General features: G+C 46.1%; 1 protein-coding gene across 1 annotated transcript; it reads left to right on the top strand.

The window, feature by feature from the left end:
• The first annotated feature begins 6,104 nt into the window (after positions 1-6,104).
• Positions 6,105-26,592, top strand: NUP85 (nucleoporin 85kDa). Its single transcript, XM_006869588.1, has 19 exons — positions 6,105-6,206; positions 8,565-8,658; positions 14,489-14,651; positions 16,957-17,027; positions 17,878-17,921; positions 18,952-19,021; positions 19,996-20,117; positions 20,396-20,530; positions 20,606-20,728; positions 20,859-20,990; positions 21,181-21,287; positions 23,466-23,549; positions 23,661-23,726; positions 23,852-24,003; positions 24,456-24,573; positions 24,657-24,757; positions 25,755-25,906; positions 26,130-26,231; positions 26,491-26,592. The coding sequence occupies exons 1-19, from the start codon at positions 6,174-6,176 to the stop codon at positions 26,590-26,592; spliced, it is 1,971 nt and encodes a 656-aa protein (XP_006869650.1). The 5' UTR covers positions 6,105-6,173.
• Positions 26,593-27,115: the final 523 nt, after the last annotated feature.

Here is a 27,115-nt window from a genome sequence, read left to right as displayed (position 1 = left end):
TTTTTTGCTCTTCTGGCAGTCCATGGTACTTTTAATTTCTCCTCCAATACTATAACTCAAATGCATCAATTCTTCTATGGTCTTCCTTATTCATTATCCAACTTTCACATGTATATGAGGTTATTGAAAATACCATGGCTTGGGTCAGGCACTCTTTAGTCCTCAGACATCTTTGCTCTTGAACACTTTAATGAGGTCTTATGTAGCAGATTTGCCTAATGCAATACATCTTTGAGTTCTTGACTGCTGCTTCCATGAGTGTTGACAAAGCAAAATAAATTCTTTGACAACTTCAATCTTTTCTCCATTTATCATGTTATTATTGGTCCAGTAGTGAGGATTTTTGTTTTCTTTACAATGAGTTGCAACCCATACTGAAGGTTGTAGTCTTTGATCTTCACCAATAAGTACTTAAAGTCCTCTTTGCTTTCAGCAAGCAAGGTTGCATCATCTGCATATTGCAGGTTGCCAATGAGTCTTCCTCCAAACCTGATGCCATGTTCTTCTTCATATAACCCAGCTTCTTGCATTATCTGCTCAGCCAAGATCCATTTGACATCAGCAAGAATACCCTTCTTTTCATGTCCTCTCCTGAATCTGGCTTGAATTTCTGTCAATGTACTGCTGCAAATTCTTTAAAATGCTCTTTAGCAAAATTTTACTTGCATGTGATATTGTCTGATGATTTCCACATTTTATTGGGTCACCTCTCTTTGGAATGGGCACAAATATGGATCTCTTCAAATCAGTTGGCCAGGTAGCTGTCTTCCAAATTTCTTGGCATACATGAGTGAGTGCCTTCAGTACTGCATCAATTTGTTGAAAGATTTCTATTTGTTTTCCATCTATTCCCGGAGACTTGTTCTTTGCGAATGCCTTTAGTGTACCTTACACTTCTTCCTTTAGTATCATTGGCTCTTGATCATATGCGATCTCTTGAAATGGTTGAACATCGACCATTTCTTTTTGGTACAGTGATGCTCTATTCCTTCCATCTTCTTTCGATGCTTTCTGCATCATTCAGTATTTTATCCTAGTATCCTTCAATATTGCAAGTCAAGGCTTGAATGTTTTCTTCATTTCCCTCAACTTGAGAAATGCTGAGCATGTTCTTCTTCCCTTTTGGTTTTCCAACTCCAGGTCTTTGCACAATTTGTTATAATACCTGACTTTGTCTTCTCAAGCTGCCCTTTGAAATTTTCTGTTCAGCTCTTGTACCTCCTCGTTTCTTCCATTTGCTTTAACACCTCCACTGTTGAAACAGTTTGAGTTTCTTCTGACATCCATTTTGTTTTTTTCCTTCTTAATGACCTTTTGCTTTCTTCCTGTATGATGTTCTTGATGTCATCCCACAACTTTTCTGGTCTTTGATCAAATGCATCAAATCTACTCTTGAAATGATCTCCACATTCAGGTGAGATATGTTGTTGTTGTTGTCAGGTGCCATCGACAATGATCTCCACATTCAGGTGAGATATGTAGAAGGTCATATTTTGGCTCTCATGGTCTTGTTTTCATTTTCTTCAGCTTGAATCTGAATTTGCATATGAGCAATTGATGGTCTGTTCCACAGTCTTCCCCTGGTTTGTTTTGGCTCATGATATGGAGCGTTTCCACTATCTCTTCCCACAGATGTAGTCAATTTGATTTCTATGTATTCCATTTGATGAGGTCCATGTGTATAGTTGTCTTTTATGTTGTTTAAAAAAGGTATTTGCAATGAGTAAGTTATTGGTCTTGCAAATCTATCATGTAATCTCTAGAATCACTTCTGTCACCAAAGCCATATTTTCTAACTACAGATCCTTCCTCTTGATCTCCAACCTTTGCATTCTAATCACCAGCAATTATCAATACATTTTGATTGCATATTTGATCAATTTTCAGACTGAAGAAGTTAGTAAATTTTTTCAATTTCATCATCACTGGCTTTAGTGGTTGGTGCATAAATTTGAATAATAGTGGCATTAATTAGTCTTCCTTGTAGGCTTATAGATATTATCCTATCACAGACAGCATTATACTTCAAGATAGATCTTGAAATGTTCTTTTTATTTTCTTCAAGTTTTTATTGTGAATTGAGTGAAGGTTTACAGACAAGATCATCAGCTTTACTTTCAACCAATCATACACTTTGTTTCATCTCACTGATTACACTCCCCTCCCTGCAACAACAGTGATCCTGCTTCTTCCCTGTGGCTTCCCTTTACATCTTATTTTTCACAAAGCAGCAAGGCAAAAACATTTGAAGTACACGTACAAAACAAAATATTGATCTTTATGCGTTCCATTTCATTTTTGACAACTTTGAATTGTCCTAGAGTCATACTTTGTAAATCCTATGTTCTGATTATTAATAGATGTTTACAGCCATTTCTCCTCATTTTGAGTCGTGCCCCATCAGCAAATGAAGGTCCATGGGACTTTGCTCCATTCACATTACCACAGACAACTCTACTTTGAGGAGGTAGCTCTTCCCCATTCATACTTTGAGTGCCTTCCAACCTGAGGGGCTCATCTTCTAGCACTATATCTGACAAGTTTCTGCTGCTTTTTATCATGTCTCAGTCTTCAACTTTCCGGTGCTGACAGTGTTCCGTTGCTGTCCATAAGGTTTTCAGTGGCTAAACATTCGGAAGTACTCTTCCTCTTCTTTTTCTTAGTTTTAGTCTGGAAGCTCAGCTGAAACTTGTTCACCATGGGTAACCCTGCTGTTATTTAAAATACTGGCGGCATAGCTTCCAACATCACAACAACACGCAAGGCACAACAGTATAAAAAGTTTACAGACAGGTGGTGTATATATATATGGAGTTCTTGTGTGGCACTGTAGGATAAGCACTGCAAAATTGGTGGTTCAAATCCACCAGTTGCTACTCAGAAAGCCTGTACAGGGTTGCTATAAGTCAGAATTGATCAATGACACTTAACAACAACAACATACATAGCAATCCTATAAATGATTTCCAAGCAGCAGCACGTGGGTTTGAACCACCTTGTGGCTAGCAGTTCTACAGAACCACATCAGGACACCACACCATACATATTTGTTTCAAGGAAATGGTTCTGTGTGGTTGTGGAGGCTGGCAAGTCAGAAACCTCTGGGTCAGGTCTTAGGCTGGATGCATTTCCTGATTCACATGGTGGCAGGAGCTAAGGAACCACAGTTAGCTGGTAGGATGATAGGCTGTTGGCTCACAGTGCTGGGGAAGCTAGAAAATCCCAGAATCAGCAGGTCGGACAACAGCCTTCTAGATCAAGTCCCAAGAACCAAAGGTCGTATGATGATGGCTTACATGTGGAATCCAGGGCAAACAAGTGCCTTGTCAGAGTATCCATATATATTGGATGCTGGTCCCACCTTCAAGGAAACTCCCTTTATATTAGAGCGTGACTTGAGTAAGAGTGTAATTTGAGTCATACCCTCTTGTAAGACTGATTCAAGATACACCTCACACTAATCCTGCCTCAGTAATATGCTGATGTTGTTAAATGCCACCAAGTTGACTCCCACTCATACTGTTCAAGAAGTGGCTGATGGGTTTGAACCGCAAACCTTGTGGTTAGCAGTCTAGTACTTATCCTACAGTGTCGCACCAGAACGCCTCACTAATATTTAGAGGTAAGGATTTGCAAGACATAAAACGGGGACTAACTACAGCAGATCACAAAATGCATCTGCTAATACTGGGACTCATGACCCAGCCTAGTTGAAACATTCTATCAACCATCACACATATTTATTTAAAAATACCTTTTAATGACTTCATAATATTACATTGTAAGCCTTCCTTAAGTGTGATACATTTATTTCCATTTTTATGTGTGATTATCAAAAATGTCCTTCTTGATTTTTCCTGAAAGTGTAATTATGGTGACAAAAAAAAAAAAAGGTGAACATTTTAAAGCTTTCTTGAAATACTTTTCTGTGTTTTGTCAACCTTTGTAGTTCTTTTAAATACAATAATATTTCATCTGATTTATATTTACTTAGCGGAGTCCTGGTGTGGCGCTGTGGGTTAATGTGCCAGACTGCAAAGTCATTTGAATCTCAAGGTTGCTGGTTCAAGCTCACCAGTCGCTACTTGGAAATCCTATATAGGGTCGCTATGGGTCGGAATTGACTTGATGCCACTTAACAACAACAACAACAACAACAACAATTGGTTCCTCTAGGGTTGAACCATGCCACTTGGTCTCAACAGGCACTCTTTTGTCCTCCAGGTGACATGTGGGAATCGTTGAAGGATTCTACTTGTCACAATTGGCATCTAGTGGGAAGTGGCCAGAAGAGCTGCTAAACTTCCAACAATGAATCAAAGACCATTTGCTGGAAGAGGATATCATTTTTGGTAGCGAGTAAGCAAACACTAAGGAAACAATGAGATGGAGAGACAAAATAGCCACACCAAGGAACGTGGATGGTGAACACTGTGCAGGACCAGGTGATGTTTCCTTCTGTTATACATAAGGCTGCCACCAGAGGGGAGTCGACTCCACAGCTCTATTGACTGTAAAATTTTCTTTTCTTTCTGCTAATGTTATAAGGAGCTCTGGTAGCGTAGTGGTTACGAATCGGGCTGCGAACCTTAAGGTCAGCGGTTCAAAACTACCAGCCGCTCCGCGGGAGAAAGATGAGGCTTTCTACTCCCGTAAAGATTTACACCCTCGGAAACCCTGTACAGGGTCGCTATGGGTCGGAACCGACTCGACGGCACTTAACAACAACAACAACAATGAGTATGTTAAATGGTTGTATAAAGTTACTGGCATATAGCTGCATTTAGTCCAAAGAATACTTCCAATATTTTTTCCCAATATTTTCTCGTTGTTGGTCATACAATTTCAATTCTTGTTATATGAGGGCGCTTCAAAAAAATTCATGGAAAGATTCCATTATTTTTTCATTTCATTTTTACGTGAAGTTTTTGATGCCTTCTCAAATGACATTTTGTTGGCCTTAAAATATCAATTAAGAAACTATAGCACCTGTTTCCAAGTTTTGTTGTCTCATTCATTCAAGTGATTTTTTCCCCTGAGGTTCTGTGTTGAGAAGAGGACTTTTCGTTCTGGTCTTTTCTTGTACTTTCACTCTCACTCTTTTCTCTGAGGGAATTCAGGTATGATTTCTAACTATCAATCTTAAGCTTGTTTTTAACTTTTGCTGCTTCAAGACTTTTTTGAATAACCAAAACCGATAAAATAACTAGTCTCAAAAATTCCATTTCTGTGAAACTGAAAGTTTATTTTACTTTTGGAGAACATAAGACCTCTTAGAAAATGGGCATGAATTCATAATTTTACTTATGTTATAGCCATACCCACTGGAGTTCTTGTATCGTTGTGCTTACGAATCGGGTTGCGAACCTCAGGGTCAGCAGTTGGAAACTACCCGCTGTTCTGCGGGAGAAAGATGACGTTTTCTGCTCCCCTAAAGATTTACAGCCTCGGAAACCCTGTACAGGGTCGCTATGAGTCAGAACCGACTCCACGGCACATAACAACCACCACCAGTATGTATGTATTCGTTTTCCTTGGAAAGATAACAAAATCAGTTGTTTAATTAAGCCACTCCAGCCGTCTCAATCTGTTATTTCAGCTTCATCAATTTGTGCGTGAGCCAGTACGGTATTTGGGGTGGGAGTGGTGGCGACTGCTTTCGTTAGATTGGCAAGACGAGAGGATAGGATTCCCTTACTCAGGACCCCACCAGGTGAATCGACAACGCTAAGGTGGAGGATTGAAGAGGGCAAGGAAAGGCAGCGTTGGGGAAGATCCTGGGCTCAGCGCAGGGACACGGTTCGCGCACGCGCCGTCGCCCTCCTCGGAGGTCAGCAGGTGGTTCCCACCGCCTCCAGGGGCCTTCTCCACGACCGTCGCAGGACTGTCCGCGGCTGCGCCTGATCCGGCGGGGTAGTTACCATGACGGTAGGCAGCACCAGGCGCTTTTTCTCTGAAGTGCTGTCGGGGACAGGATGGAGAGGACACGTGGAGAGGGCTGCAAGAGTTGTCAAGGCTGGAAAAAGCGCTCCTGCAGCGTTAGTAGCTGATTCTGACCGGCACTATTGGAGACGCTCAGGCGGGGTCCTTTCTCTCAACCCGGATCTGAGCGGGAGGCCTGAGCTTGGAGCGTTAGCTGCTCTTCGCGTTCTGGGCGGCTGAGTTGCGGCGTAATGGAGGAGCTGGATGGAGAGCCGACAGTCACTGTAAGGGCTCCCTGGAGATAGGATTGCATGTCCTCACTACACCAGGGCTGCGTCTGTTTCGTCGCTGCAGACTTGCCTAACTCCTTGTGGCTCAGTTGCCACGGTCGGTAGATCGCGACGTGAACTCTAGGTGCCGGTGTTCGCGTCGCAGTGATCGCTGGGTTCCTGCTCCTTTGTTCCCTCAGAAACCTGTCACCAGAGGCTCCTTCCATCCCACTTCCACCCTTGTCTTCTCAGTCTTTTTGCTTCGCCACGGTTTTCCTCTAGGATATTAGAAGGGGTTCGGACTAAAGCAGGGGTGGGGCGTTTTTTTTTTTTTTTTTTGCTTCTCCCAACCGGATAAAGTGGCTCCACATCGCAGCCCTCTGAGATTGACCTTTGCTAGCTGTGCAGCGCTGCCCTGCGGTTTGTTGTTATTGTGCCGTCGAGTTGGTTCCGACCCATAGCGACCCTGCACAGGGCTTCCGAGGCTGTCAATCTTTACGGGAGCAGAAAGCCTCATTTTTCTCCCGCGGAACAGCTGGTAGTTTCGAACTGCAGACCTTAAGGTTCGCAGCCCGATTCATCACCACTACACCAGCAGAGCTCCTTAACAGGTTTCACTGTTGTTGTTGTTGTTGTTAAGTGCCCTATTGAGTCGGTTCCGACCCATAGCGACCCTGTACAGGGTTTCCGAGGGTGTAAATCCTTACGGGAGTAGAAAGCCTCATCTTTCTCCCGCGGAGCGGCTGGTAGTTACGAACTGCTGACCTTAAGGTTCGCAGCCCGATTCGTAACCACTACGTTACCAGAGCTCCTTAGGTGCTGCCTTTCTGAGAGCCTTAGCAGCAGCCATTACTGTCTTTTTAGATACTTGTTAAGGTTTTTGCTTCCTTGGCAGCCCTGATAGTCTATTCTGGTAGAGCCTAACTTCAGGCTTTGGGTTTCTCTTGACCATTCTATCAGCAAGTGATAATGTCCGCATGCTTATACTTTCTGGGAGCCTAGACACTCAGGCAATTCCTTCATGCCCTTTGTCCAAGTTAGTTCTGACCCCGATCACTTTGACACTTGTCACCATAGATTAGTTTGCCTGTTTTTAAACTCCAGTGCATTAACTTTGTGGTGTCTTTCCACTTGGTGCTGCAGGATACGTCATAGAGTCCTAACCACAAGGTCGGTGGTTCAAACCCACCAGCCGCTCCTTGGAAACTCTTCACAGGGTCGCTATGAGTCGGAACCGACTCCACAGCACTCAACAAGAACAACATGGCCTTTTACAGTGTGAGATGCCTCGCAGATAACCTATAGCAATGTGGACGGGAGTGGGGGTGGATCGGTGAAACTGAGGCCTATGGGATGATCTGAACCCAAGAGGAAAATTGTAGCGGTGTCCCAGAAGCCTTGGACCGGATGTCACTTTTATTAGTGGGTAACAAACAAACGATTTGGTTCTTTTTCTATTATTAAGTCTCTTTTTTCTGAACGGCAGCTCATTGACTCTCAGTGTAATAATTGCTGAGGGTAGCCTGGGTTGAGGAGCCCATCAAAGCTTGCTTGTGAATTTAGGGGCTGTGTGTTAATGGAGTCCTGGTGTGGCGCTGTGAGTTAATGCACCAGACTGCAAAGCTGTTTGAACTGCAAGGTTTAAGCTCACCAGTTGCTCATTGGAAACCCTATGCAGGGTCACTATAGGTTGGAATCTACAGCACTTAACAACAACAACAATGGAGCTGTGGTGTGGCGCTGTAGGATAAGCACTGAACTGCGAAACACAAGGGCAGCAGTTCAAACCCACCAGCCACTCCATGGAAACACTACAGGATCACCGTGCATAGGAACCCACTCCATATAAACGAGCTCAGGTGGCACAGTGGGTTAAGTGCAGGGCTGCTATTCACAGGTCACCAGTTCAAACCCACCAGCCACTTCGTGGGAGAAAGGTGGAGGCTGTCTGCTCTGCTCTGTAGGGTCCCTATGAGTTGGAATCAGCTCTACGGCCGTGGGTCTGATTTTGTGATGACGTCCTCCAGATGGGCTGATGGCAACAACTCACAGCTGCACACATCGATGATCTTAACAGCCTTCGTGATGCTGGTTTCTGAGATCAGCTTCACAAATCAGTTGAAAAGCAAAGCCTTTTCCCAGCGCAGGTGTCCCAGTGATTAAGGCCTTGAATACGAACTCAAATGTTTGCGGATTAAACCTCCCAGACCCTCTATGGGAGACAGCTGTGACTGTCTGTGTCTGTAAAGATATATAGCTTTAATAACCCGGGGCGGGTCTCCTCGGCCCTTCAGTGTTGCTGTGAGTTGAAGAGGCGACAGCAGCAGTGGTGTCGGTTAGCCAGAATAATAGCTTCTATGTCTTATTTACTAGTGGATTCCAGGAGTGAATTCCAAGAAGAAGCAAATGTGTTTTGACTGGGGCCCAGGAGAGATGCTGGTGTGTGAAACCTCTTTCAACAAAAAAGGTAGTGTGGTTTTTTTTCTTGCTGGATGATCCATCTTTGCACATATAGTTGTTTTTTTCCCTTTAATCTCTCAGGTTTGAGTAGCTGAGGCATGAAACATTCTGAACTCATTTTGTACCATGGTCATTTTGTGAAAACTTCACTGTTTAACCTTTTTTGTTGATTTAAAACTTCACTGTTTAACCCTTTTTGTGAAGTCCTGCGGGGTGGGGAAAGATATTGGTAGTCTTCCTGGTATTAAAGCTAGGTATTCTTTATACTGGAGAACCATCAAGTGTTTGCTTTCCTCTTGTCCTGAGTGACTCAATCCCTTTCACTGCAGCCTTCTTAACTGAGACAGTTTCCAGGTCCTGTGCCGTGACGTATGTCCACAGTGGAACCCCACTGAGGCAGAGCTCTAGAGGCCAAGTGGGTCCGTAGTAGTAGACAGAGCTGGGGTCGGAGAATGAAACAGCTCCGTCCTTTTTGCCGACAGAGGCACCCGCTAGGAATGAGAAGAAGCTGAATTTCGATTGTGCTTCCTTCATTTCAAGAGGGAAGTCTCAGAAGATGTTGATGAGAGTTTCTGGCAAATCTATGACAGGAGATTGTCCTCCCTAAAAGCCTGTGGAGGTTTTCCTCCATGTGTTTAAGGAGCAGATTGAGCTAGTGAAAGTTTTATCATTTTGACAAATTATATGGTGTGCAGTTTGTGTTCTGTTTTTGTTGTTGTTGTTGTTGTTTCATTTTACTGATTGCAGTCCCTTAAATGTATAACATCACTTATCCCACTTCCTCCCCAAGTTTGGTTTTCATTCCTCCTCCTTTGCCAGCCATTCTGACTTCTGCCCTTTTGACTCACAGTTGACCATCCTTTTGTGTACATACCTCACTAGTGGTACTGTCCTGGCTCTATGCCTGCCTATTGCTTGCCTGAGAATTGAACCACAGAGGTGAGCTCAGGTCCAGACCTGGAGGATGACTAAGAGCCATAGCCTCAGGTGTTCCTCCAGTCTCTCTCTGACCAGGACCAGTCAGCTCTCTCTTCTCTCTCTCTTTCTGTTTTTTGTATGATTTTGAATTTTCTTTAGTTTATATACTTTTTAAAAGCCGTAGATTTTCTTCATTTTCTAGTTAGGAACTGTATCTTCTGTTGCTAAATCCTTCTGGGATAGGTGGGTGTGGGAGCTGCAGTGTTTGGGAGACTTGTAGACTGTTAAAGGGTCAGTTTTTCAGGAGAGTCTGCTGAGCATCTACCTTTTCATATTTAATAGGAAAGCTCACCAGCATTCCTAGATTGTCAGAGATCACTGAAAACACAAAGTATTATTTATTTTGTTTATATTTAATGACTCTTGTTCAATAAAAACCATTAAGCCTATTCCAGAAGCTTTTAATGTAATTTCCACAAGTTGGAGGTTCATAATTGATCATTCTTTTTTTGTTTGCCATTTATTTAAACATTTATTGTGAATTGAATGAAGGTTTACAGAGCAGATCATCAGTTTCACATTCAGTAGCTCTCATACTTTGCTGTATTCTAGTGATTGCAATCCCCGCCTTATACCAGCAGCTAACATTATTTACTGCTTCACTTTGACTGTTGCTTTCTTTTCTGTGTTTCCCACCACCTTCATCTTTCCTCTGCCAACCTCCTCCTTACTGTATAATGCCTGCCCTGTCATCCATGATAACATGTGTCTACCCTCTAGCCCATGAAATATTTTCCCTCCCCCCCATAACCATTACCAATGGTTTCTTTCTTTTATTAAGAAAACCTTTTCTTAACTTTTTCCAACATTAGTCTCATGTGATATTTATCCTTTTGTGATTGACTCATTTCACTCAGCATTAATGTCCTCCAGGTGTATGCTTGTTGTAAGGTGTTTCACAGATTCTTTGTTACTCTTCAACATTGCGTAGTATTCCATTGTGTGTGTGGACCAACTAACCATTCTGTTGATGGGCGTGTAGGCTGTCTTCATTGTTTTAATGTGTCTCTTGTAGGCAGCATATTGAAGGTTTCTGGGTTTTTATTCATTCTACTCTCTCTCTTGACTGGTTCGTTTAATATGTTTACAGTAAGTGTAATTATTGATAGGTATGAATTGATTGCTCTCATTTTGTTATGTGCTTTTTTTGTAGTGTTGCTGGTTTTCTTTTGCATAATTTTGTGTGCTGATTTCATTTTGTTTTTGCACTTTCTTCATTTCTATTGTATTAATGTTTAAATCTTTTAAAAAAATTTTAAATCTTTCTGGTTTTCATTTTTTATTTTGGTGTACAGGTGTATTAATTTTCTTTGAGGTTACCCTGCAATTATTTTTTCCCTATTTGAAATAGTCCATTCAGTCTTGACTTGACTTCCTGCCCATTTGGAAGTTCTGTGTCTCTACCATTCCCTCTTTTTGCTTTGTAGCTGACTCTATTATAAATTGATATCTCTGGGTCCCTCTTTTCAGTCTTGTTGGTTTGTTTTACTTTAAATACTTCTATATGTGGATTAAGGAGCTCTGGTAGCGTAGTGGTTATGTGAATCGGGCTGCAAATCTTAAGGTCAGCAATTCGAAACTACCAGCTGTTCTGTGGGAGAAAGATAAGGTTTTCTGCTCCCGTAAAGATTTACAGCCTCGGAAACCCTGTACAGGGTCGCTATGAGTCGGAACCGACTCCACGGCACATAACAACAATATGTGCATTGAGTTCTAGGTGGCAGTCTGTATGGCAGTCTCAGGTTGTTGCGTATGGCTGTTGGTTCTCAGTCCAAAGAATACCCTTTAGCATTTTTTTTTTTTAAGTTGGTTTGGTAATTCCAGATTCCTTTAATTTCTGTTTATCATGAAATGTCCTAATTTAGCTGCTGTGTTTGAGGGACAGTTTTGCTGCATATATGATTCTTTGTTGGCATTTCCCCCCCCCTTCCCCCCCAGAGTTTTGTATATGTCATCCCATTGCCTTGTTGCCTGCATGGTTTCTGCTGAGAAATAGAGTTTAGTTCTCCTTTGCAGGTAACTTTTCATTTTGACCAAGCTGCTTCCTTTGTCTTTGGTTTTGGGAGGTTTGATTATGATGTCTCTTGGGATCTATCCTGTTTGGGGTTCATTCAGCTTCTTGTATGCTTATCTTCTCATCTTTTATGATTTTAGGGAAGTTTTCTTCTAACAACTCATCAACAATTTTGTCTGTGCTTTTTATTATGTCTCCCTGTTCTGGAATTCTGATCACCAGTAGGTTATTTCTCTTCATGGTGTCCCACGTAACTCTTAGGCTTTCTTCAGATTTTTTTTCATTCTTTTGCTTGATTGTTGTTCTGACATGCTACTATTGAGAGATCTCTCTTCCAGCTCCCTAATGCAGGCTACCATTGCTTTTTTACTCTATTGTCCATTGTTATGCCCAGAATTCAGGGTCCCCAAAGACCACCCAGGAGCCGTGTACCGATGCAAATACATAAGGGTTGTTTAATCAAGATCGAGCCAGGTCTCTAACCTTATCCGACATTTCGGAATAGGGAAAGAGCCCCGAATTCACTGTCTGCAGGGTTTTTATAGAATTTTCAAACAGCTCAGGTTTCTCAGCTTTACAATCTTTGGATTGGTTAACAATTGGCAAACTATGAGATGTTACAGTTTAATTGGTCAGGACTGGTGGTCTTTGTTCTTAGGCTAGGGTAAAGGAAAATATCTGGCCTCTGGCCTTGAGCTGCCTGGCTATTTATACATATATCATATTCTTGGAGCTAGAGTACGTGTTCAGGCTAATGTACAGAATGGAGATTGGCCTCTGGAGGGAACTAATAACTGAGGCCTTGTCTATTTAAAAGGCTTTCCTGAGCCTGACTAGAGTTTAATCAAGCAGTTTCTAGGTAGGCAAAATCAGGTAAAATCAGTTTGGTCCTAACACATTTCTGAAATCTAGTAATGATCTTCTGGATTTCTAATTGCAGGGTTTGTATTTTAAGATTTGCATTTATTTTGGTTGTTCTTGAAGTGTTTTCCTGAATTATTCTAAAGGTTTTCCTGTGTTCTCTTTGCTTTCCTTAATCTTTCTGTCAGCCCTTATGGGGTTCCTAAATATCACTTTTATGAACTCTTTTTCAGTTACTTCACTGCTTTGTCTTCCTTAGTAACGTTTTCTGGCTCTGTGCCTTCGTCATTGGTTTGAACCATTCTTTCTTGTTTCTTCTGTGCCCCGGGGCATTATGGAGTTGTCTTATTGGTATTTAATTGATGAGTATAGTGATGTGTTCTCAAGCTCTCACCAACTGTCCCTGTGGGTGTAGTTAGAGAATGGAAGCTGCACACCATTCTCATTTGCTGTTGGTGCAGCTCAGTTTAGAGCAGCTATGGCTGGTGTTGGTTGCTGTGGACCATTCATCAGATGGTAGAGGAGCTGGTATTAGCTCTTACCCAGTGGGTGGAGCTGCAGAGGTTATGGTTGTGGCTGGGCTGTATTGGCACGGAGCTATAGAAAAGTAGAGAGAATAGAAAGGAAAGATAAAAAAACAAATCTTAGAAGCCCCCTGGAGAGGAAAGATGAAGAGAGTAAAGTGTAGTAAAGAAGGATCAAAAGTAGAGGGAGAAAGAAGAGTGGAAATGAGAAACAGCCGGAAAACAAAAGTGGAGCTAAAAAGGCTAAAATTTAAGGTAATGGAAAATGGAGGAAGAAGACTTAACCAAAATAAACAGTAAAACAACAAAGGAAAAAACCCAAACCCACAAAGAACTAGACAAAACACAGTGCAGCTGTTGGAGCTCTCCGGGGGTGGGGGTGGGAAGGGTGGTTGAAAGCAGAGTTGCTGCCCTAGGTGGAGTAAGGCTCTGTCGGCCTCGGGCTTACCCATCTTCAGGACACTCAAGCTGGCAGCAGTTTGCAGAGACCCTCAGTGGAACTGGTTTCAGTGTCTTTTAGGACCACCGGGCAGCTGGGGACAGGGTGACTGGTTAACTGCTGGGGACTCTCTGGGTTCTGTGGGTCTAGAGTGGATCCTGCCTGAATCCAGGCACGAAAGTGGAGCAGCCAGCTCCCACCTCACACTGGCGTGGCTTCCAACTCCTGGAGGTGGATGAGAGTGGTCATCAGAGGTGTGAAAGAAAGAATGGTGAAAGAAAAAGAATCGCATCTTTCCCGTTCCGTGTGTGGATCTGTTGCCAGAGCCGCTCACAAGATGGCTGCAGTGCTTCTGGTAGACTGTTCCCGTATCAGTCTCCCTCTGGCTGTCCCTGCTCAGCCTCTCCTCCCAGCAAGTGCTCACTCTAGCCTTTCCTCTGAAGTTCAGGGTTCCAGTGTTTTCATCTTTGTCTGCTTCATTTGATCCCTCATATCTCTGTTGTAGAGGGTCTGAGTTGTGCATCTTCCCTGTCTGCCATCTTGCTGTAAGTCCCTATAACTGATCATTCTTGAGCCTTTTCATTACTCTTGAAAACTAGTTTGATCAGTTCTTTACCCTTTGTTTTAGGGGTCATGATAGTACAAATACTTTTAAAGATATTTTTTACCTGACTCTGAGGTTGTATCAAATTGTGGCTCTCGGCTTTACATAGATTGGTATTTTCCAGTTTTATTTCAATGTAGAGGCCAGAATTCACCTCTGAATATACTATTGGTTGGGAGTAAACTCTGAGACTAGATGGCTCTGTTTAAAATACATGTGTGTATAGTTGGTAAATGATCAGTCCTGTCATTAAAGTTTTATTAATGATGAAATCAGTGACAAGTTTTGTTGCTCACATTGTTCCTGCTTAGACCAAAGCTTTTGTAAAGTAGATGACTCAGTTTCAGTTTTTAGAGGGGGTTGCTTTTGGGGAATTGGTGGTGATAGATCAGTAATGTTTTCCTTGTTTTGTTTCAGAAAAATCAGAGGCAGATCCAAGCTGCCCCTTTATCTATATCCTCCGGAAGGATGTGGATGTTTATTCTCAGATCTTGAGAAAACTCTTCAATGAATCTCATGGAATCTTTGTGGGCCTTCAGAGAATTGAAGAAGAATTGACCAGCAAATCCCGAAAAGCTCAGTAAGTCGACTGCTGCTGAGAGCTGTTGGTGTTCTTGATGAGATTGTGAAAAACACAGTCGACAGACTGCCCAGAAAAGTCAGTCCCCTGGGGTCTGACTTGGGGCCTCAGCACTGGGCAGTGGAGGTGACTAGGAATGGGGCTGTCTCATAATTGAGGATGGCTGTTGATTGACTTGCTAGCTTATTAGACTATCTTTGTTTAGAATCCCACTTCATTTACCCTTCGAGGAAGAAAATTAGGCCAAATGAGAACCCGAGAATCATTGAACAAGGTCCCACTGTAGGATAAACAAAATGGGCAGTTCAAAACCACCAGGCACTCTGTGGGAAAAAGATGAGGCTCACTGGTCCTGTAAAGATAGATGTACAGCCTCTCAAGGCAAGTGGTCAGGTCCCCTCAGAGCAAACCACTGTCCAAGACTAAGCCTCAATGGGAATACACACTGTTCGTCACCGATAAGGGGAAGTGAGAGAAAAACAGCAATGAATCTGCGAGCTAAGCCCTAAAACATTTAATAGACTCCTGTGAACCCGGGTAGAGACCTGGTTGGCCAGCAGTATAGCAAGACCTGGGGACTCTTCGGCCCAGAGTCATTGAAATAGTCACAGAGGACTATAGTGAAGAGTGAAGTGTCCAGCTGATAAGAAGAGAGGGCATATGCACAAAAACACCCACACTTGCAGATAATACCCACTTGACCTGGCTTCAATGCCTGGATGATCAGAGCTCAACTAGAAGAAGAAAAAAGAAGAGTAATCTGATACAATTTGATGAACGTGACCTATACCTATGGATGCAGTAGCTCAAAAGAGGGAACAAATCTTTACAGCAAGGATCATTCCCACCCCCTCCATACACAGAGTAGACAGGGATGAGCAACTTGGACATTGGCTACCCAAAGTGGTGGGGCTACAAAGGCAAGAAGTGACTGGCTTACAAGCTTTCAAGAGGGGACCTAGATTCAGAGGTGTGGAGGAAGGTAGAATCTCCACTAAGTAGTATCCAATCTGTCTAGGCAGGGCTGATGAAATGAAATGTAGATAGGTCTCTTGTGATACAATAGTGAATGATTGTTATCAGGACTGATTGTGAGGGTTGGAAATGTTAAAGGTAGATGTTTTGTAGCAAGGAGGGGAGGGGAGTGATCAACTTTGTAGTCTAGGATAGGGAGAAGAGTGGAGAGCGGGACCCTACCCAGGGAAACAGTGACGCCAGAGATGGGAGGCAGAGATGATGACATGGAGAGATGGAGCAGCTGGGGACTTTAGACCCAGAGAGGGAGAGGGGCTGTGTGCTGACGACCGGTGGGGCAGGCTTGTAGGGTATACCCTTTGGTTGGTTGATGATGCAAGGAGAGGATTGTAACCATGGCAATGAAACAATATACGACAGGATGAATGTAAAACTAATGTTCTCCCATGTAAACTATCACATAATTCACAATAAAACATTAAAAAAAAAAAGTACAGCCTTGGAGACCCTGCGCAGGACTGCTCTGAATGGGCGTGGCGTCTATGGCAGTCCCTTTGGTTGTGGTTTCTGGTTGGGAGATTTGGAAATGAACGTAAAAATGACAATTCCGTTTGTCTTTGGAGAATTATTTTCACGGTCTTCTCTGGCAAGAGACCAGAAGCTTAGTTTGTCCTTCTCAGTGAGGTTGACCACAAGTTCAGGTGGTTTATGCTGGGCCTCTTGGCTGTCAGGTACCACCTTTCCCATCGTTAGCATCTTGGGCTAGATACTTTCAGACTACGCAAATCTTACTTCTCAAATTTTCACCCACAGACTCTGGTGTCCACCTATGGATCTTATCTGCAGTGGTAGTTACGATGGTATTTGCTTATGGAGAGTTTCTGCTTCTCTTTACTCTTACATTTATTAATTATAATTCTACTCCAAGGAAGAGCTGTTTCTTCTCATCATTCATTTATTCAGCTACTCTCTATTTAGGTCAATATCAACCCACTGCCATCAAGTTGGTTCCGATTCATAGTGACCCCATAGGATAGTAGAACTGCTCCTTAGAGTTTTCTGAGACTGTAAGTCTTTATGGGAGCAGACAGTGTCATCTTTCCCCCATGGAGTGACTGGTGGTTTTGAACCCTGACCTTATGGTTAACAGTCCAGCACTAAATCTGCTTTTATTTACTTTGTTTATCACATTGTTGCAGCTTTGGCCATTTGGAGCTCTCCGGTTGGTCCCTGTGTTCTCTGAGCTCCTATCTTTTTTGTGTGCACTTGTAGCTTCCTGGTACTATGAGATATTTCAGGCCCATCTTGAATGTCATTTCATTTTTTGCAGATTGGTTCGAGTGAGTAAAAACTACCGATCGGTCATAAGAGCGTGTATGGAAGAGATGCATCAGGCAGCAAGTAAGGGGTTATTGGCTGTGTGTGTGATTAAAGATTTGTGTTTAAAAATTCATATGTAGCTAATTGAAAATGATCATCTGTATCATTTTATTTTTTGTATGTGAAATCGGAATTTGAAGTTCTTTTTTGGGGATGTATCTGGTTATAAATATCATAAGGTTAATCTGATTGACTTCTATACAAAATTCTTATTTCTCATTAAAAAAGTACAACCCCCCCAAAAAAAAGCCTATCAAGTTGACTCTGACTCATGGCAGCCCCACATGTGTGTCCCAGAGTAGAATTGTCCTCCTTGAGGTTCTCAATGGCCAGGCCTTTTCTAGGAGGAACCTCAGGGTGGACTCAGTCGTCCAGTCCTTTTGTTAGTTGCTGAGCGTGTTCACTGTGTCCACTACCCAGTGACTCTTTGCCTTGGCCTTTTGGCAGTCATCTTAGTACAGTTTTCCAGTTAGTGCACGTTGAATCGATTCGTTTGGAAGGTATGAGGTTGCATAAAGCATGGCTTCAGATACTGCATTCCCAGGCCGTGACCCTGGTGGGTTGGGTCATCACATCCATTAGAAGCTCTGATCCCCAGACTCTGGCAGAGTCTAGAATAGCGGGATGGGGTGCCGCATCGGGTGCCTTCAAGCCTACTGGCCTGCGGTTCAGAATGCTGGCTTTTAACCTGAGGGTTTTGATTTGGGAATCACTGATCAAAGAGTATAAAGCATTAAAGAAACTAACCCAAAAACTGGCCCAGGGTGGAAACAAGTGTCATTAAAAGGCAGACCCTAAAGTCTGGGACTATGAAATGACAAAAACAAGGTTGGGGGTCATTACTCACTCGCAATGTGTTGTGTTTTGTTAGTTGCCGCTAAAGAGCCAGCCAGTGGACACCAGTTCAGCAGCCAGGTAAGTGGAGAGCACCACTTGCTTAGGTGGCTTTGTCATCACCATGATGGGCAGAAGCCTGTCTCTCCAGGTAGACAGCTCCTTGGGGTGGTGGGGATTGCCTGCAACTTCCAGGTGCTGAAGACCTGGCACATTGCAGGACAAAAACGTGCTTGGTGAAGCCTTGTCTGAGTTTTCATTTGTAGAAAACCTCAAACCCAAACATGCACATTCTATGGTGATGGCAGCTGTCTCCTGAGAGGGAGAACGGCGTTGGAGCCACTGCTGAGTCTCATAAACTGTCTGAAGTCAACAGTCGTGCTCAGCTGTAACTTGCTGTACCTTATGTAGAACCAGATGACTTATCAAATTATTTTGGGGGGAGTGGAGTAAAAGATGTTTTTCAAACTTAATAGTGAATATACTGTCTCTGAAATCAGCAAAGCATTGACACTCTCCCCCGCCCCCCAAGACTCAGGTGGGGAGCTGCGTGCTGCTGAGGGCAGGGTGCAGCTCTGGTTTCTTTGGGATTTGTGTTAGACTTTGTCTTTCTTAGATTGTTTTGTGAACTTCAGTTCTTTGAATACTAACTACATGCTTTATACTGTATCTCCAAGTTCCTGATAAAAAAATTTCTCCCATTTTACTCAATTAAAGCCTCTTTCTAAACTATAATAATCATCCTATTAAATCGGTATGATGTACTAGTTATAGTCTTTGAATATACCATAAAATTATTTATTGTTAGATGCCATTGAGTCGGTTCCGACTCACAGTGATCCTATATATAGGGTTTCTGGGGAGCAGCTGGTGGGTTTAAACCACTGACTTTGTGGTTAGCAGTCCAGTGCTTATCCTACAGCGCCACACCAAGATTTGAGTCTGCGGCCCACCACCTGCATCCCGCCCCCCACTGTCTTGTCAGAAGCCCCACTGGAGCTCGATTAGTGACTGGCTCTCATGGCAACAGAGCCCTGCTTTGTGCCTTTGCTCTGAGGGCAAAGTTCAGGACTTTTTTCTGATGGAAACCTTGTCTCTGGTTCTCTCGCAGGTCTCCATCTTGTCAGCGATGGAGCTCATTTGGAATCTCTGTGAGATACTTTTTATTGAAGTTGCCCCAGGTGAGCATAAAGTAACTCTGTCACATCACGGGCCGCCCTTTGCTCTTTCCTTTGTCTCCTGGAGATCGTGATGGGTGTATTGATGGGTAGTGTGCCCTTTCCAGCGATTTTCATCAACAGAACTATCAGAAAACAGTACTAAACACCTTAAAAAAAAACCTTGCATTTACTCCCAATTCTGCACAAAGAATCAGAGTGTATGCCTTCTGGAAGTTTAATGGGCTAATCCCAGCACCTCTAAAAAGCATCCAGGGCCCAGACATCACACCAGTGTGTGAAGGGGGTGGCAGTGTTGTGTGGTGGATGGTCTAAGTTCAGAATGTTTTAGGGATGTGAGGAGGGGTCAGTTGGGGTGAGGGAGTGGGTGGCCTAGAGCACGCTGTTGCTGGTGCCTGTCCACTTGGGTCATTCCAGGATGGTGAGCTGTGTTGCAGCTGGTACCGTACCTCAGTCAGCTCTCTTGGGAGGTGCTCTGGCATCTTTGTGTTTCTTTGAATGACGTATGTTGGCTGTTGTCCACAGATGTGTGTTCATTGCTGCGTAACTGTAGTATTTGAGTCTACTTCCTGCTAAAGCATTCATTGAACAATTTGAATTAAAATTAGTTGTTAGACCAGGTTGAGCCAAGCTTCAGATTCCTGTCCTCGTGGAACTGTGAGATGAAAAACGCATGTGCTGCTGTAAAAACAAATGAGGAGTTAGTGTGCCTGCCTTCCCCAGTGGTTTGGAGGGCTGTCACTGTGTGTCCTTCCTGTCACAGACCTGGCCCCTGGCCATCATGTACTGCATGTTCTAGTGAGAGCGCTGGCAGTGTGGAGCCTGGGTCTCCATGTTCAGTGAGGCGGGGCTGTCCACCACAGAGGGAGAGTCCTTGACGCAGGGCCTCTGCCCCGCCTCTGTCTATGATATGAAGAGTGGGATTTGCCGTAAACCAAACTGAGGTGGTAATGGGTGACAAGTGTCTCTCCTGCTAGCTGGCCCTCTCCTTCTTCACCTCCTTGACTGGGTCCGTTTGCATGTGTGTGAGGTGGACAGTTTGTCAGCAGATGTTCTGGGCAGTGAGAATCCAAGCAAACACAAGAGCTTCTGGAACTTGGTAAGCTGACTGCCTCCCCCCAACCCCGATGTCTGTGGCCCTCACACTCTGGGGCAGTCTGAGGGTTACTGTGGAGCCAGTTACCATGCAAGGAGAGTAATGGTCCAGAGACTGTCCCCATGGGTCTAAGGGAGTGAAGACCCGAGGCCATCTGAGTGGGGCGGGAACAGAGCTGAATGTGAATGAGCACGAGGTGGTTGTCAGGTGATGGGGTCTGTGGAGGAGTCAGAAAGTCACAGTGTGCCCTCTGACTGTGCGTGCTCTCGGAATCTTCCTAGGTGACCATCTTGGTACTGCAGGGCCGGCTGGATGAGGCCCGCCAGATGCTCTCCAAGGAGGCCGATGCCAACCCCGCCTCAGCGGGCATGTGTAGAGTGCTGGGGGACCTGATGAGGACAATGCCCATTCTCAGCGTAAGTGGTCCCGGGCACAGGGTCTCCAGGAGGCATGGAGGTGTCCTTGACGTCCCCGGCCTGTCCCCCCTCTAGCCAGGAAACACGCAGACGCGGACGGAGCTGGAGCTGAAGTGGCAGCACTGGCATGAGGAGTGTGGGCGGCACCTGCAGGAAGGCACCTTTGCCTCCAGCCCCCGGCTGGACACGCTCTGCAAGGTACAGGGGCGGAACTCGACTCTGGCCTGCCTGCTGGCCACACTAAAGGAGGAAGGGGAAAGAAGTCCCCCTGAGAAGAGGCTGGAGCTCAGCTCCGCTCCCCCTGGTGCTAAGGGGCAAACTCCCTCAGATCCTGCTGGGAGATGAAGAGGTCTTGTTGGAGCAGAAGGAACTGCTGAGTAACTGGTACCATTTCCTGGTGACTCGACTGCTATACTCGCATCCCACGGTGAAGCCCACTGAGCTGCACTTCTATGCACAGGTGAGTCTGAGCTTCGCTGGAGGTGTGGTGGAGGCTCGGTCCCCTGCCGGCCATTCTTCACGGAGGGCTTTCCTGGGCCCTTTATGAAGAACGCATCACGCTTCTCCAGGGTCCCTCCACAGCCGCCCTGCCTGCCCCCTGGAGTCTCTCCTTCCGGCCTGGGGACTGAGCAGGCCGTCACTTTCCACAGTCCAGCCTGGACCTGTTTCTGGGAGGGGAGAGCAGCCCAGAGCCCCTGGACAACATCCTGATGGCAGCCTTTGAGTTTGACATTCACCAAGTGATCAAGGAGTGCAGGTAGGACCCCTGCCCCCTGTTCTGGTGTTGCATCCTTTCTCTTGCAGCCCAGCTTTGCTGCCCAGCCCAGTGGAGGCAGGTGGTGGCTCCTCTCTGGACTCTCTGGCTCCCAAGACTTAAGAGAGTTGATGTATTTATAACATGTCAGGAAAGCTGTTTTAAAATCATGGTATAGGAATTGACTTTGGTTTATATAAATCTAGGAAAAGCAAGCAGGCCTATTTCGTGGGAATTAGGGGACACACAACCACCTTAGGGAACATCATCTCCTGATAATTAGACTCATTAGTGGTGGGTATTTTCAGAGGCGGGTGCTCTGGCCTAAAAAGTTTTAAAGCCCCAGGCAGGGTCCAACGTCATCAACAGGAAAGCTTTTCAGACACGTTTAGTGCGACAGAATTCACTCCTTTGTGTGCAGCTTGGATGAGTGGGCACCTGAGGTGGAAGAAGCGGTTCACTGACCCCAGCTGCATTGGTTTTAGTCCTTCTGGCTCCCCTGTGCCTCCTGCTCTTCCTGATTTGACCAGAAAAAGTTGATTTGAGCAAAGAAAAGGGAGTTTTGTGTCACTATTCTTTTCACAGGCCAATGAACTAGTCAGCGGCAGGGGTGTGGTGTAGGTAGGCTCCTGGGTGAGAACAGCGTGCCAGGGAAACACCAGGCCTCCTGGCTCTGCCGGTGGCTCTGCCTGGAGTGCTGTGTAGTTGCTATTCCTGAATACACTCGGTAGCTCGGCTGCTTACACCAGGATGCCCTTTGTTAGCCACATCTGGATTTTTAGGGACAAAACAGACTTGAGTAGAACTAGCAGACAGAGGAACTTTGAGGGAACCTCACCCGTAGTTGTCAAAGATGAGAAGGAAAAGATGGCACTGAGCCAGTGAGGACTGGCTTCTGAGTCCCACAGGAAGGGCTGTTACTCTTGTGCAAGTCAGAGGGGCAGGAGCAGCTGAGCTGTTTTTAGCTGTGAATCGCAAGGTACGGATTTTTTCATCAGGAACTACCTGTAGCCCCTTTGGGAGGAGGTAGAAACATGGATCCTCAGATTCCTTCCCAGGGATTCAAAAAGGCCAGAATGGTCCTCTGAGACCGAGCGTGTCCGACCGTGCCCTTTTGCGTGGTGAAGGATTGACATTGGGGTTATGTGAGCACTGATGTTCTCAGGATTGTACCAGTCAGTCCAATTTGGGCACTGTTCCAGAAGGCTGCAGGGAGCCGGTGGCTGGGGTTGGACCCCTGGGCTGGTTTGTAGGGGAAGCCTTGCCGTTTGGGTCTGATGTTCACTGGGCTCAGGAATCTGCCCTGTGAAAGGTGCAAGAGGTGAATCATTCTAGAAGGGAGGTTTCTCCAAGGGGTCCTGATCACCCCCGTGTCAATTCTACCAGCCCTATGGGGACAAACCAAGGGCCCTGAAGCGAAGCTGACAGGCATGGGTGGCCAGTCAGTCGGCCCTGCTGACGGGTATGTTTGCCTTTCAGCACGGTTAGCCGTGCTTACTGTCCAGATCCAGAGACACAGCACATAGCTCTGGTGGCCTTCAAGTCATTGAAAGTGACCAGACTCGGAGGAAACAGGTCTCCCTTCAAACAAGTAGACTCCAGTGACATGCTTTACCTAATTGAGTCTGTAACCTTAGCTACTGACGTTTGCAGTTCATGCCTCCTCGGCAGAAGAGCAGGTGCGTGGCCAGCAGATGGGGCACAGGGTGTGAGCAGTTGAGTCGTGCAGGTTCTGGGCCTCCTAGCAGCGGGTCAGGCTCCGCACGTCTCCCTGGGTTTCCTGCAGAGGCCACTTCGGTTCCACCCTGCCCCCTGCTGCCCGGGCTGGCGGTGAGAGCGCGTACCTGTGTCTGTACTCTGCCTCCAGGGGCACACAGCCTGTCCCTCGATACAGGCTGTTCTCAGGGAGACCCCTGGAGCTGTGGTGACTTTGGGTCTGTGTGTGGGTGGCATGTCTGTGTGGCTTGGGACTTCTCGGTCGCCTGCTCAAGGACACTAGGCTCCTAGAGCCTGGGATTCCCTGTGGTCTGCTTGCTGTTTTGCCAAAAATGTCAGTGAGGCATCTGGATTGTAGCAACTGTCCCAGGAGTCCGGGACAACATTTCCTTTCACCCAGTTACTCCCTCCTCACGTGTGGGGGTCCCCTCCGACTTCTACCTTCTTGCTATGTCTGACCCGCAGCATTGCCTTGAGTAACTGGTGGTTTGTGGCCCATCTGACTGACCTGCTGGACCACTGCCAACTGCTTCAGTCTCACAGCCTCTAGTAAGTGGGCAGGGAACACCCAGCCTCCTCCCATCTCTCACCACCAGGGCCCTTAACAGTGAGGTGAGCAGAAGGCTGGTGGCCTCAGTCTCCTGTTACATTTCTTTCCAGTTTTGGATCCAACATGAGGGAGTTCCTGCTGCTGGAATATGCCTCGGGACTGTTTGCTCATCACAGGTGGGCGTGGGGAGACAGGGAGGGAGACTGGGCCCTCTTGGCCATTTTAGTGCCATTGGAGACTTGGAGGCCTCTGAAGGCTGCCAAACGGGCCGGTCCCTCAGGTCTGTCCTTGGCCTTTGCAGCCTGTGGCAGTTGGGGGTGGATTACTTCGACCACTGTCCTGAGCTAGGCAGAGTCTCCTTGGAGCTACATATTGAGCGGATCCCTCTCCACACGGAGCAGAAGGCACTCAAGGTGCTGCGTATCTGTGAGCAGCGGCAGATGACGGAGCAAGGTGAGCAGCCCCTCTACCAGGTGTGGGAGTCGGGGAACCCAAGCTGCTAGCCAGGCAGCAGGTGCTGAAAGGAAGACCCAGACACCGGGGACTTCTTGTTGGGGATACAGAGCTAGGGCCCACTGGGACCTAGACAAACTGAGCACATTCCCCCTTACTCTCATTTCACTCTGGGGCCTGCTCTGCAGATGCCTGTCCCCACTTGGGGGCTCCAGGGAGTGTACATAGTGCTCGAGATGCTCTGCCCACAGGTTCAAGCACTCTGAGAGCATCTGGCTGTCAGGACCCAAAGGAAAAAACCCTCACATAGCCAGTCCTTTGGGGCAGAGGCGAGAGACAACTCCTAAACCCGAGTGTCCGATCCTGCCAGCCAGGCTGTCTATGTAGTACACGGGGCCTGGATCGTGGCGAGGCTGTGGAGGGTGAACTCACCTTCTTTCTTCTTGGCAAAGTGCGCGGCATCTGTAAGATCTTGGCCATGAAAGCAGTTCGCAACAATCGCCTGGGCTCTGCCCTCTCCTGGAGCATCCGAGCCAAAGACGCTGCCTTTGCCACACTGGTATCAGATAGGTGGGTTTGCCGGTGCCAGGAATCTGGGGTGGCTGATGGACCTGTGCCTGTTGCTGCACTCTCACCTGGGCTGGGCTCTGCAGGTTCCTCATGGATTACTGTGAGCGAGGTTGCTTCTCCGATTTGGATCTCATCGACAACCTGGGGCCAGCTATGATGCTCAGCGATCGGCTGACGTTCCTGGGTGAGTTGCTCCGGGTTCTGGGTGGTGGGCACTAATGCATAGTTATGAAGGTTTGAAGACACCTTTCAGATGGTCCTGCAGTATTTCCTCCAAGCCACTCAAATCCTGTATGCCAGAGTCTTGTAGCATTTTGTTTTCCAGTAATTTCAAATTTACAGAAACCCTGTAAAATTAGTGTATGTAATAAGGAACTCCTCCCATATATGCTGTGGGTGTTATGGGTTCTTATGTGTATTTTACTCACAATCAGCAAGTGATTGTTTTTGCCGCAATTATTCTGTCAGTCTATCTTCCTGAGAACCAGGACGCTCTCTCACAAAGCACACCACCGGTCATGCTCCAGAATGTACCGTGGAGCTAATCCAGTGGCATTACTTGGCTCAGTCAAGGCCCAATCCAGGTGGTGAATTTCATGTTATCACATAAACACTAATAAGGCATGACATTTCAGAAGTATCCGGCCAGCTGTTTTGCTGATGCCCTCATTTGGGGTTTGCTGACTCATGATTCTGTTCAGAGTCTGTGTTCTCTGTCACCAAGGGAGACTGGCTCCCCTCAGTGTTTGGGGGCCCCCAGTGTTGGCTGTGTTGGTTTTGATCCCTGGTCAAAGAGAAATCTACCAGCTGTCTCCTGTGGAGGGAGATTTCCCCCTGGGTTTCCTGAGGACATGAGGTGCCGTCAGAGCATGTCCCCAGCTTGTCTTCATCGTATGCTCACTCACGTCGCACCTCCTAGTCCACTGTGAGGACGAGTTCTCCCTCCACCTCCTGGTGTCCGCTCTAGCAGTGTGCCCCTGCTGCTGCCTTCTCCCAGGGGCCCTGCGCAGTGGGCTCCGAGCCTCTGCCGTCTGCAGCCGGTTGCTTTGTGGGTTTGCAGACAGCTCTGGAAGAACCTCGTTCTATGGGTTGGCTAGTTTTGTCACTTCCTGTTAGGTGACTTGTAGGGTGTCACCTGGAGGCCACTTAAGGGTTTTATATATATGTATATGCTGTTTTAGGAAAGTACCGTGAGTTTCACCGATTGTATGGGGAACAGCGTTTTGTTGCTGGCGCGTCCCTCCTCCTGTCACTCATGACTTCACAGATTGCCCCCCGGTCCTTCTGGATGATTCTGCTCACAGATGCCCTGCCCCTTCTGGAACAGAAACAGGTAAGGAGCTGCAGGCCTCCATGGGCTCAGTGCTGTAGCAGTTTCAGATGTCTACGTGTGTTTACCTCCATAACACCCACTCCGGAAACCTAATGTTCATGCCACAAACACAACCTCACCTGAACTGCTGCAGCTGATTACTGACAAGGATTAGCCAGGTCCTGACTGGAGGAGTCGGGAGGGAGCCCAGCATGCCCATGGCCACACCACTGCTCTCCTGTAGGTGATCTTCTCGGCAGAGCAAACGTATGCACTGATGAGGTGTCTGGAGGACCTGACCGCTGGAAGGCCAGCATGTGGTGAGCCCAATGGCCAGGAACCACAGGTAATCTTGAGCTGTCTGGGCATCGCAGGTGGGTGGGAAAAAGGCTCCCACTCCCTCCCAGAAACTCTTAGACTGTAACAGACTCACTTTCTTTCAGAACACGGGCTGTCCCTTGTATCCTGCAGATCTGAGCTATTTGCTATGGCCCTTTGCCTAAGTTTCTCTTCTGTTGAGAACTCACTAGGGGCTGAATACTACAGACCCCACGTCAGCTTTCCCGGCCTTCCTGCTGGGCCTTACACTAGTTCTTTGCTTCTAGGATGATGACATAGAGGCCACGAAGGTGGAGATGCTGAGACTGGCTCTTGCCCGGAATCTTGCCAGGGCAATCATCAAAGAAGGCTCCTTAGAAGGTTCCTGAAGCCAGCTGGAGCTGCTCCGCATGCTATCTATCGCTGTATGGCAATGTATATACGGTTTTTGAAAAATAAACATTTTGTTTTGCAAATACAAGGCAAGTTAAGAGTCCAGTCAGGGAGATAGTCTGTACCCACACTGAAGCAGTTGAAAGTAAAGGATAAAGGAATGGGGCTGACTGCCTACCCATCTCCTTAGAAGAACCACTCCAAGAAAGGCAACGTTTGTGCCCACTTGCTTGTGATATGAAGCTTGAACAAGGGCCTGGCTGGTTTACTGTTTCTTCTAATCTGGCCTCACCTCAGAATCTAGAATACTTGTAAAGTCTCTAGTATTTCTTTGGAAAAAGATCCAAGGACCCTATACTTTTTAACAAAAACTCTGAGGCATCCTGCAGGGCGTACCCACATTCCTACCTCTGGAAATCATAGGTATATGTCCCTCCTCCCCCAGGGTGGGTGGTATACCCCACAGTAGAAGGATTCCAAGTTGGGGGAAGATGATTTTATTTAACATGCAGCAAAACA

The sequence above is a fragment of the Chrysochloris asiatica genome, unplaced genomic scaffold (assembly GCF_000296735.1).
Source record: "Chrysochloris asiatica unplaced genomic scaffold, ChrAsi1.0 scaffold00132, whole genome shotgun sequence".
In the NCBI taxonomy this organism is placed as follows: Eukaryota; Metazoa; Chordata; class Mammalia; order Afrosoricida; family Chrysochloridae; genus Chrysochloris; species Chrysochloris asiatica.
Note: the sequence above shows the minus strand (reverse complement) of the source record. Positions and strands in the feature narration are given on the sequence as shown.

What these genes read in the sequence shown, in the direction of transcription:
- NUP85 (XM_006869588.1), top strand. Translation starts at nt 6,174, where the DNA reads ATGGAGGAGCTGGATGGAGAGCCGACAGTCACT. An exon ending in CAAGTGATCAAGGAGTGCAG is followed by an intron (nt 21,288 to 23,465) that starts GTAGGACCCCTG and finishes TCTGACCCGCAG; the next exon opens with CATTGCCTTGAGTAACTGGT. An exon ending in CCAATGGCCAGGAACCACAG is followed by an intron (nt 26,232 to 26,490) that starts GTAATCTTGAGC and finishes CTTTGCTTCTAG; the next exon opens with GATGATGACATAGAGGCCAC.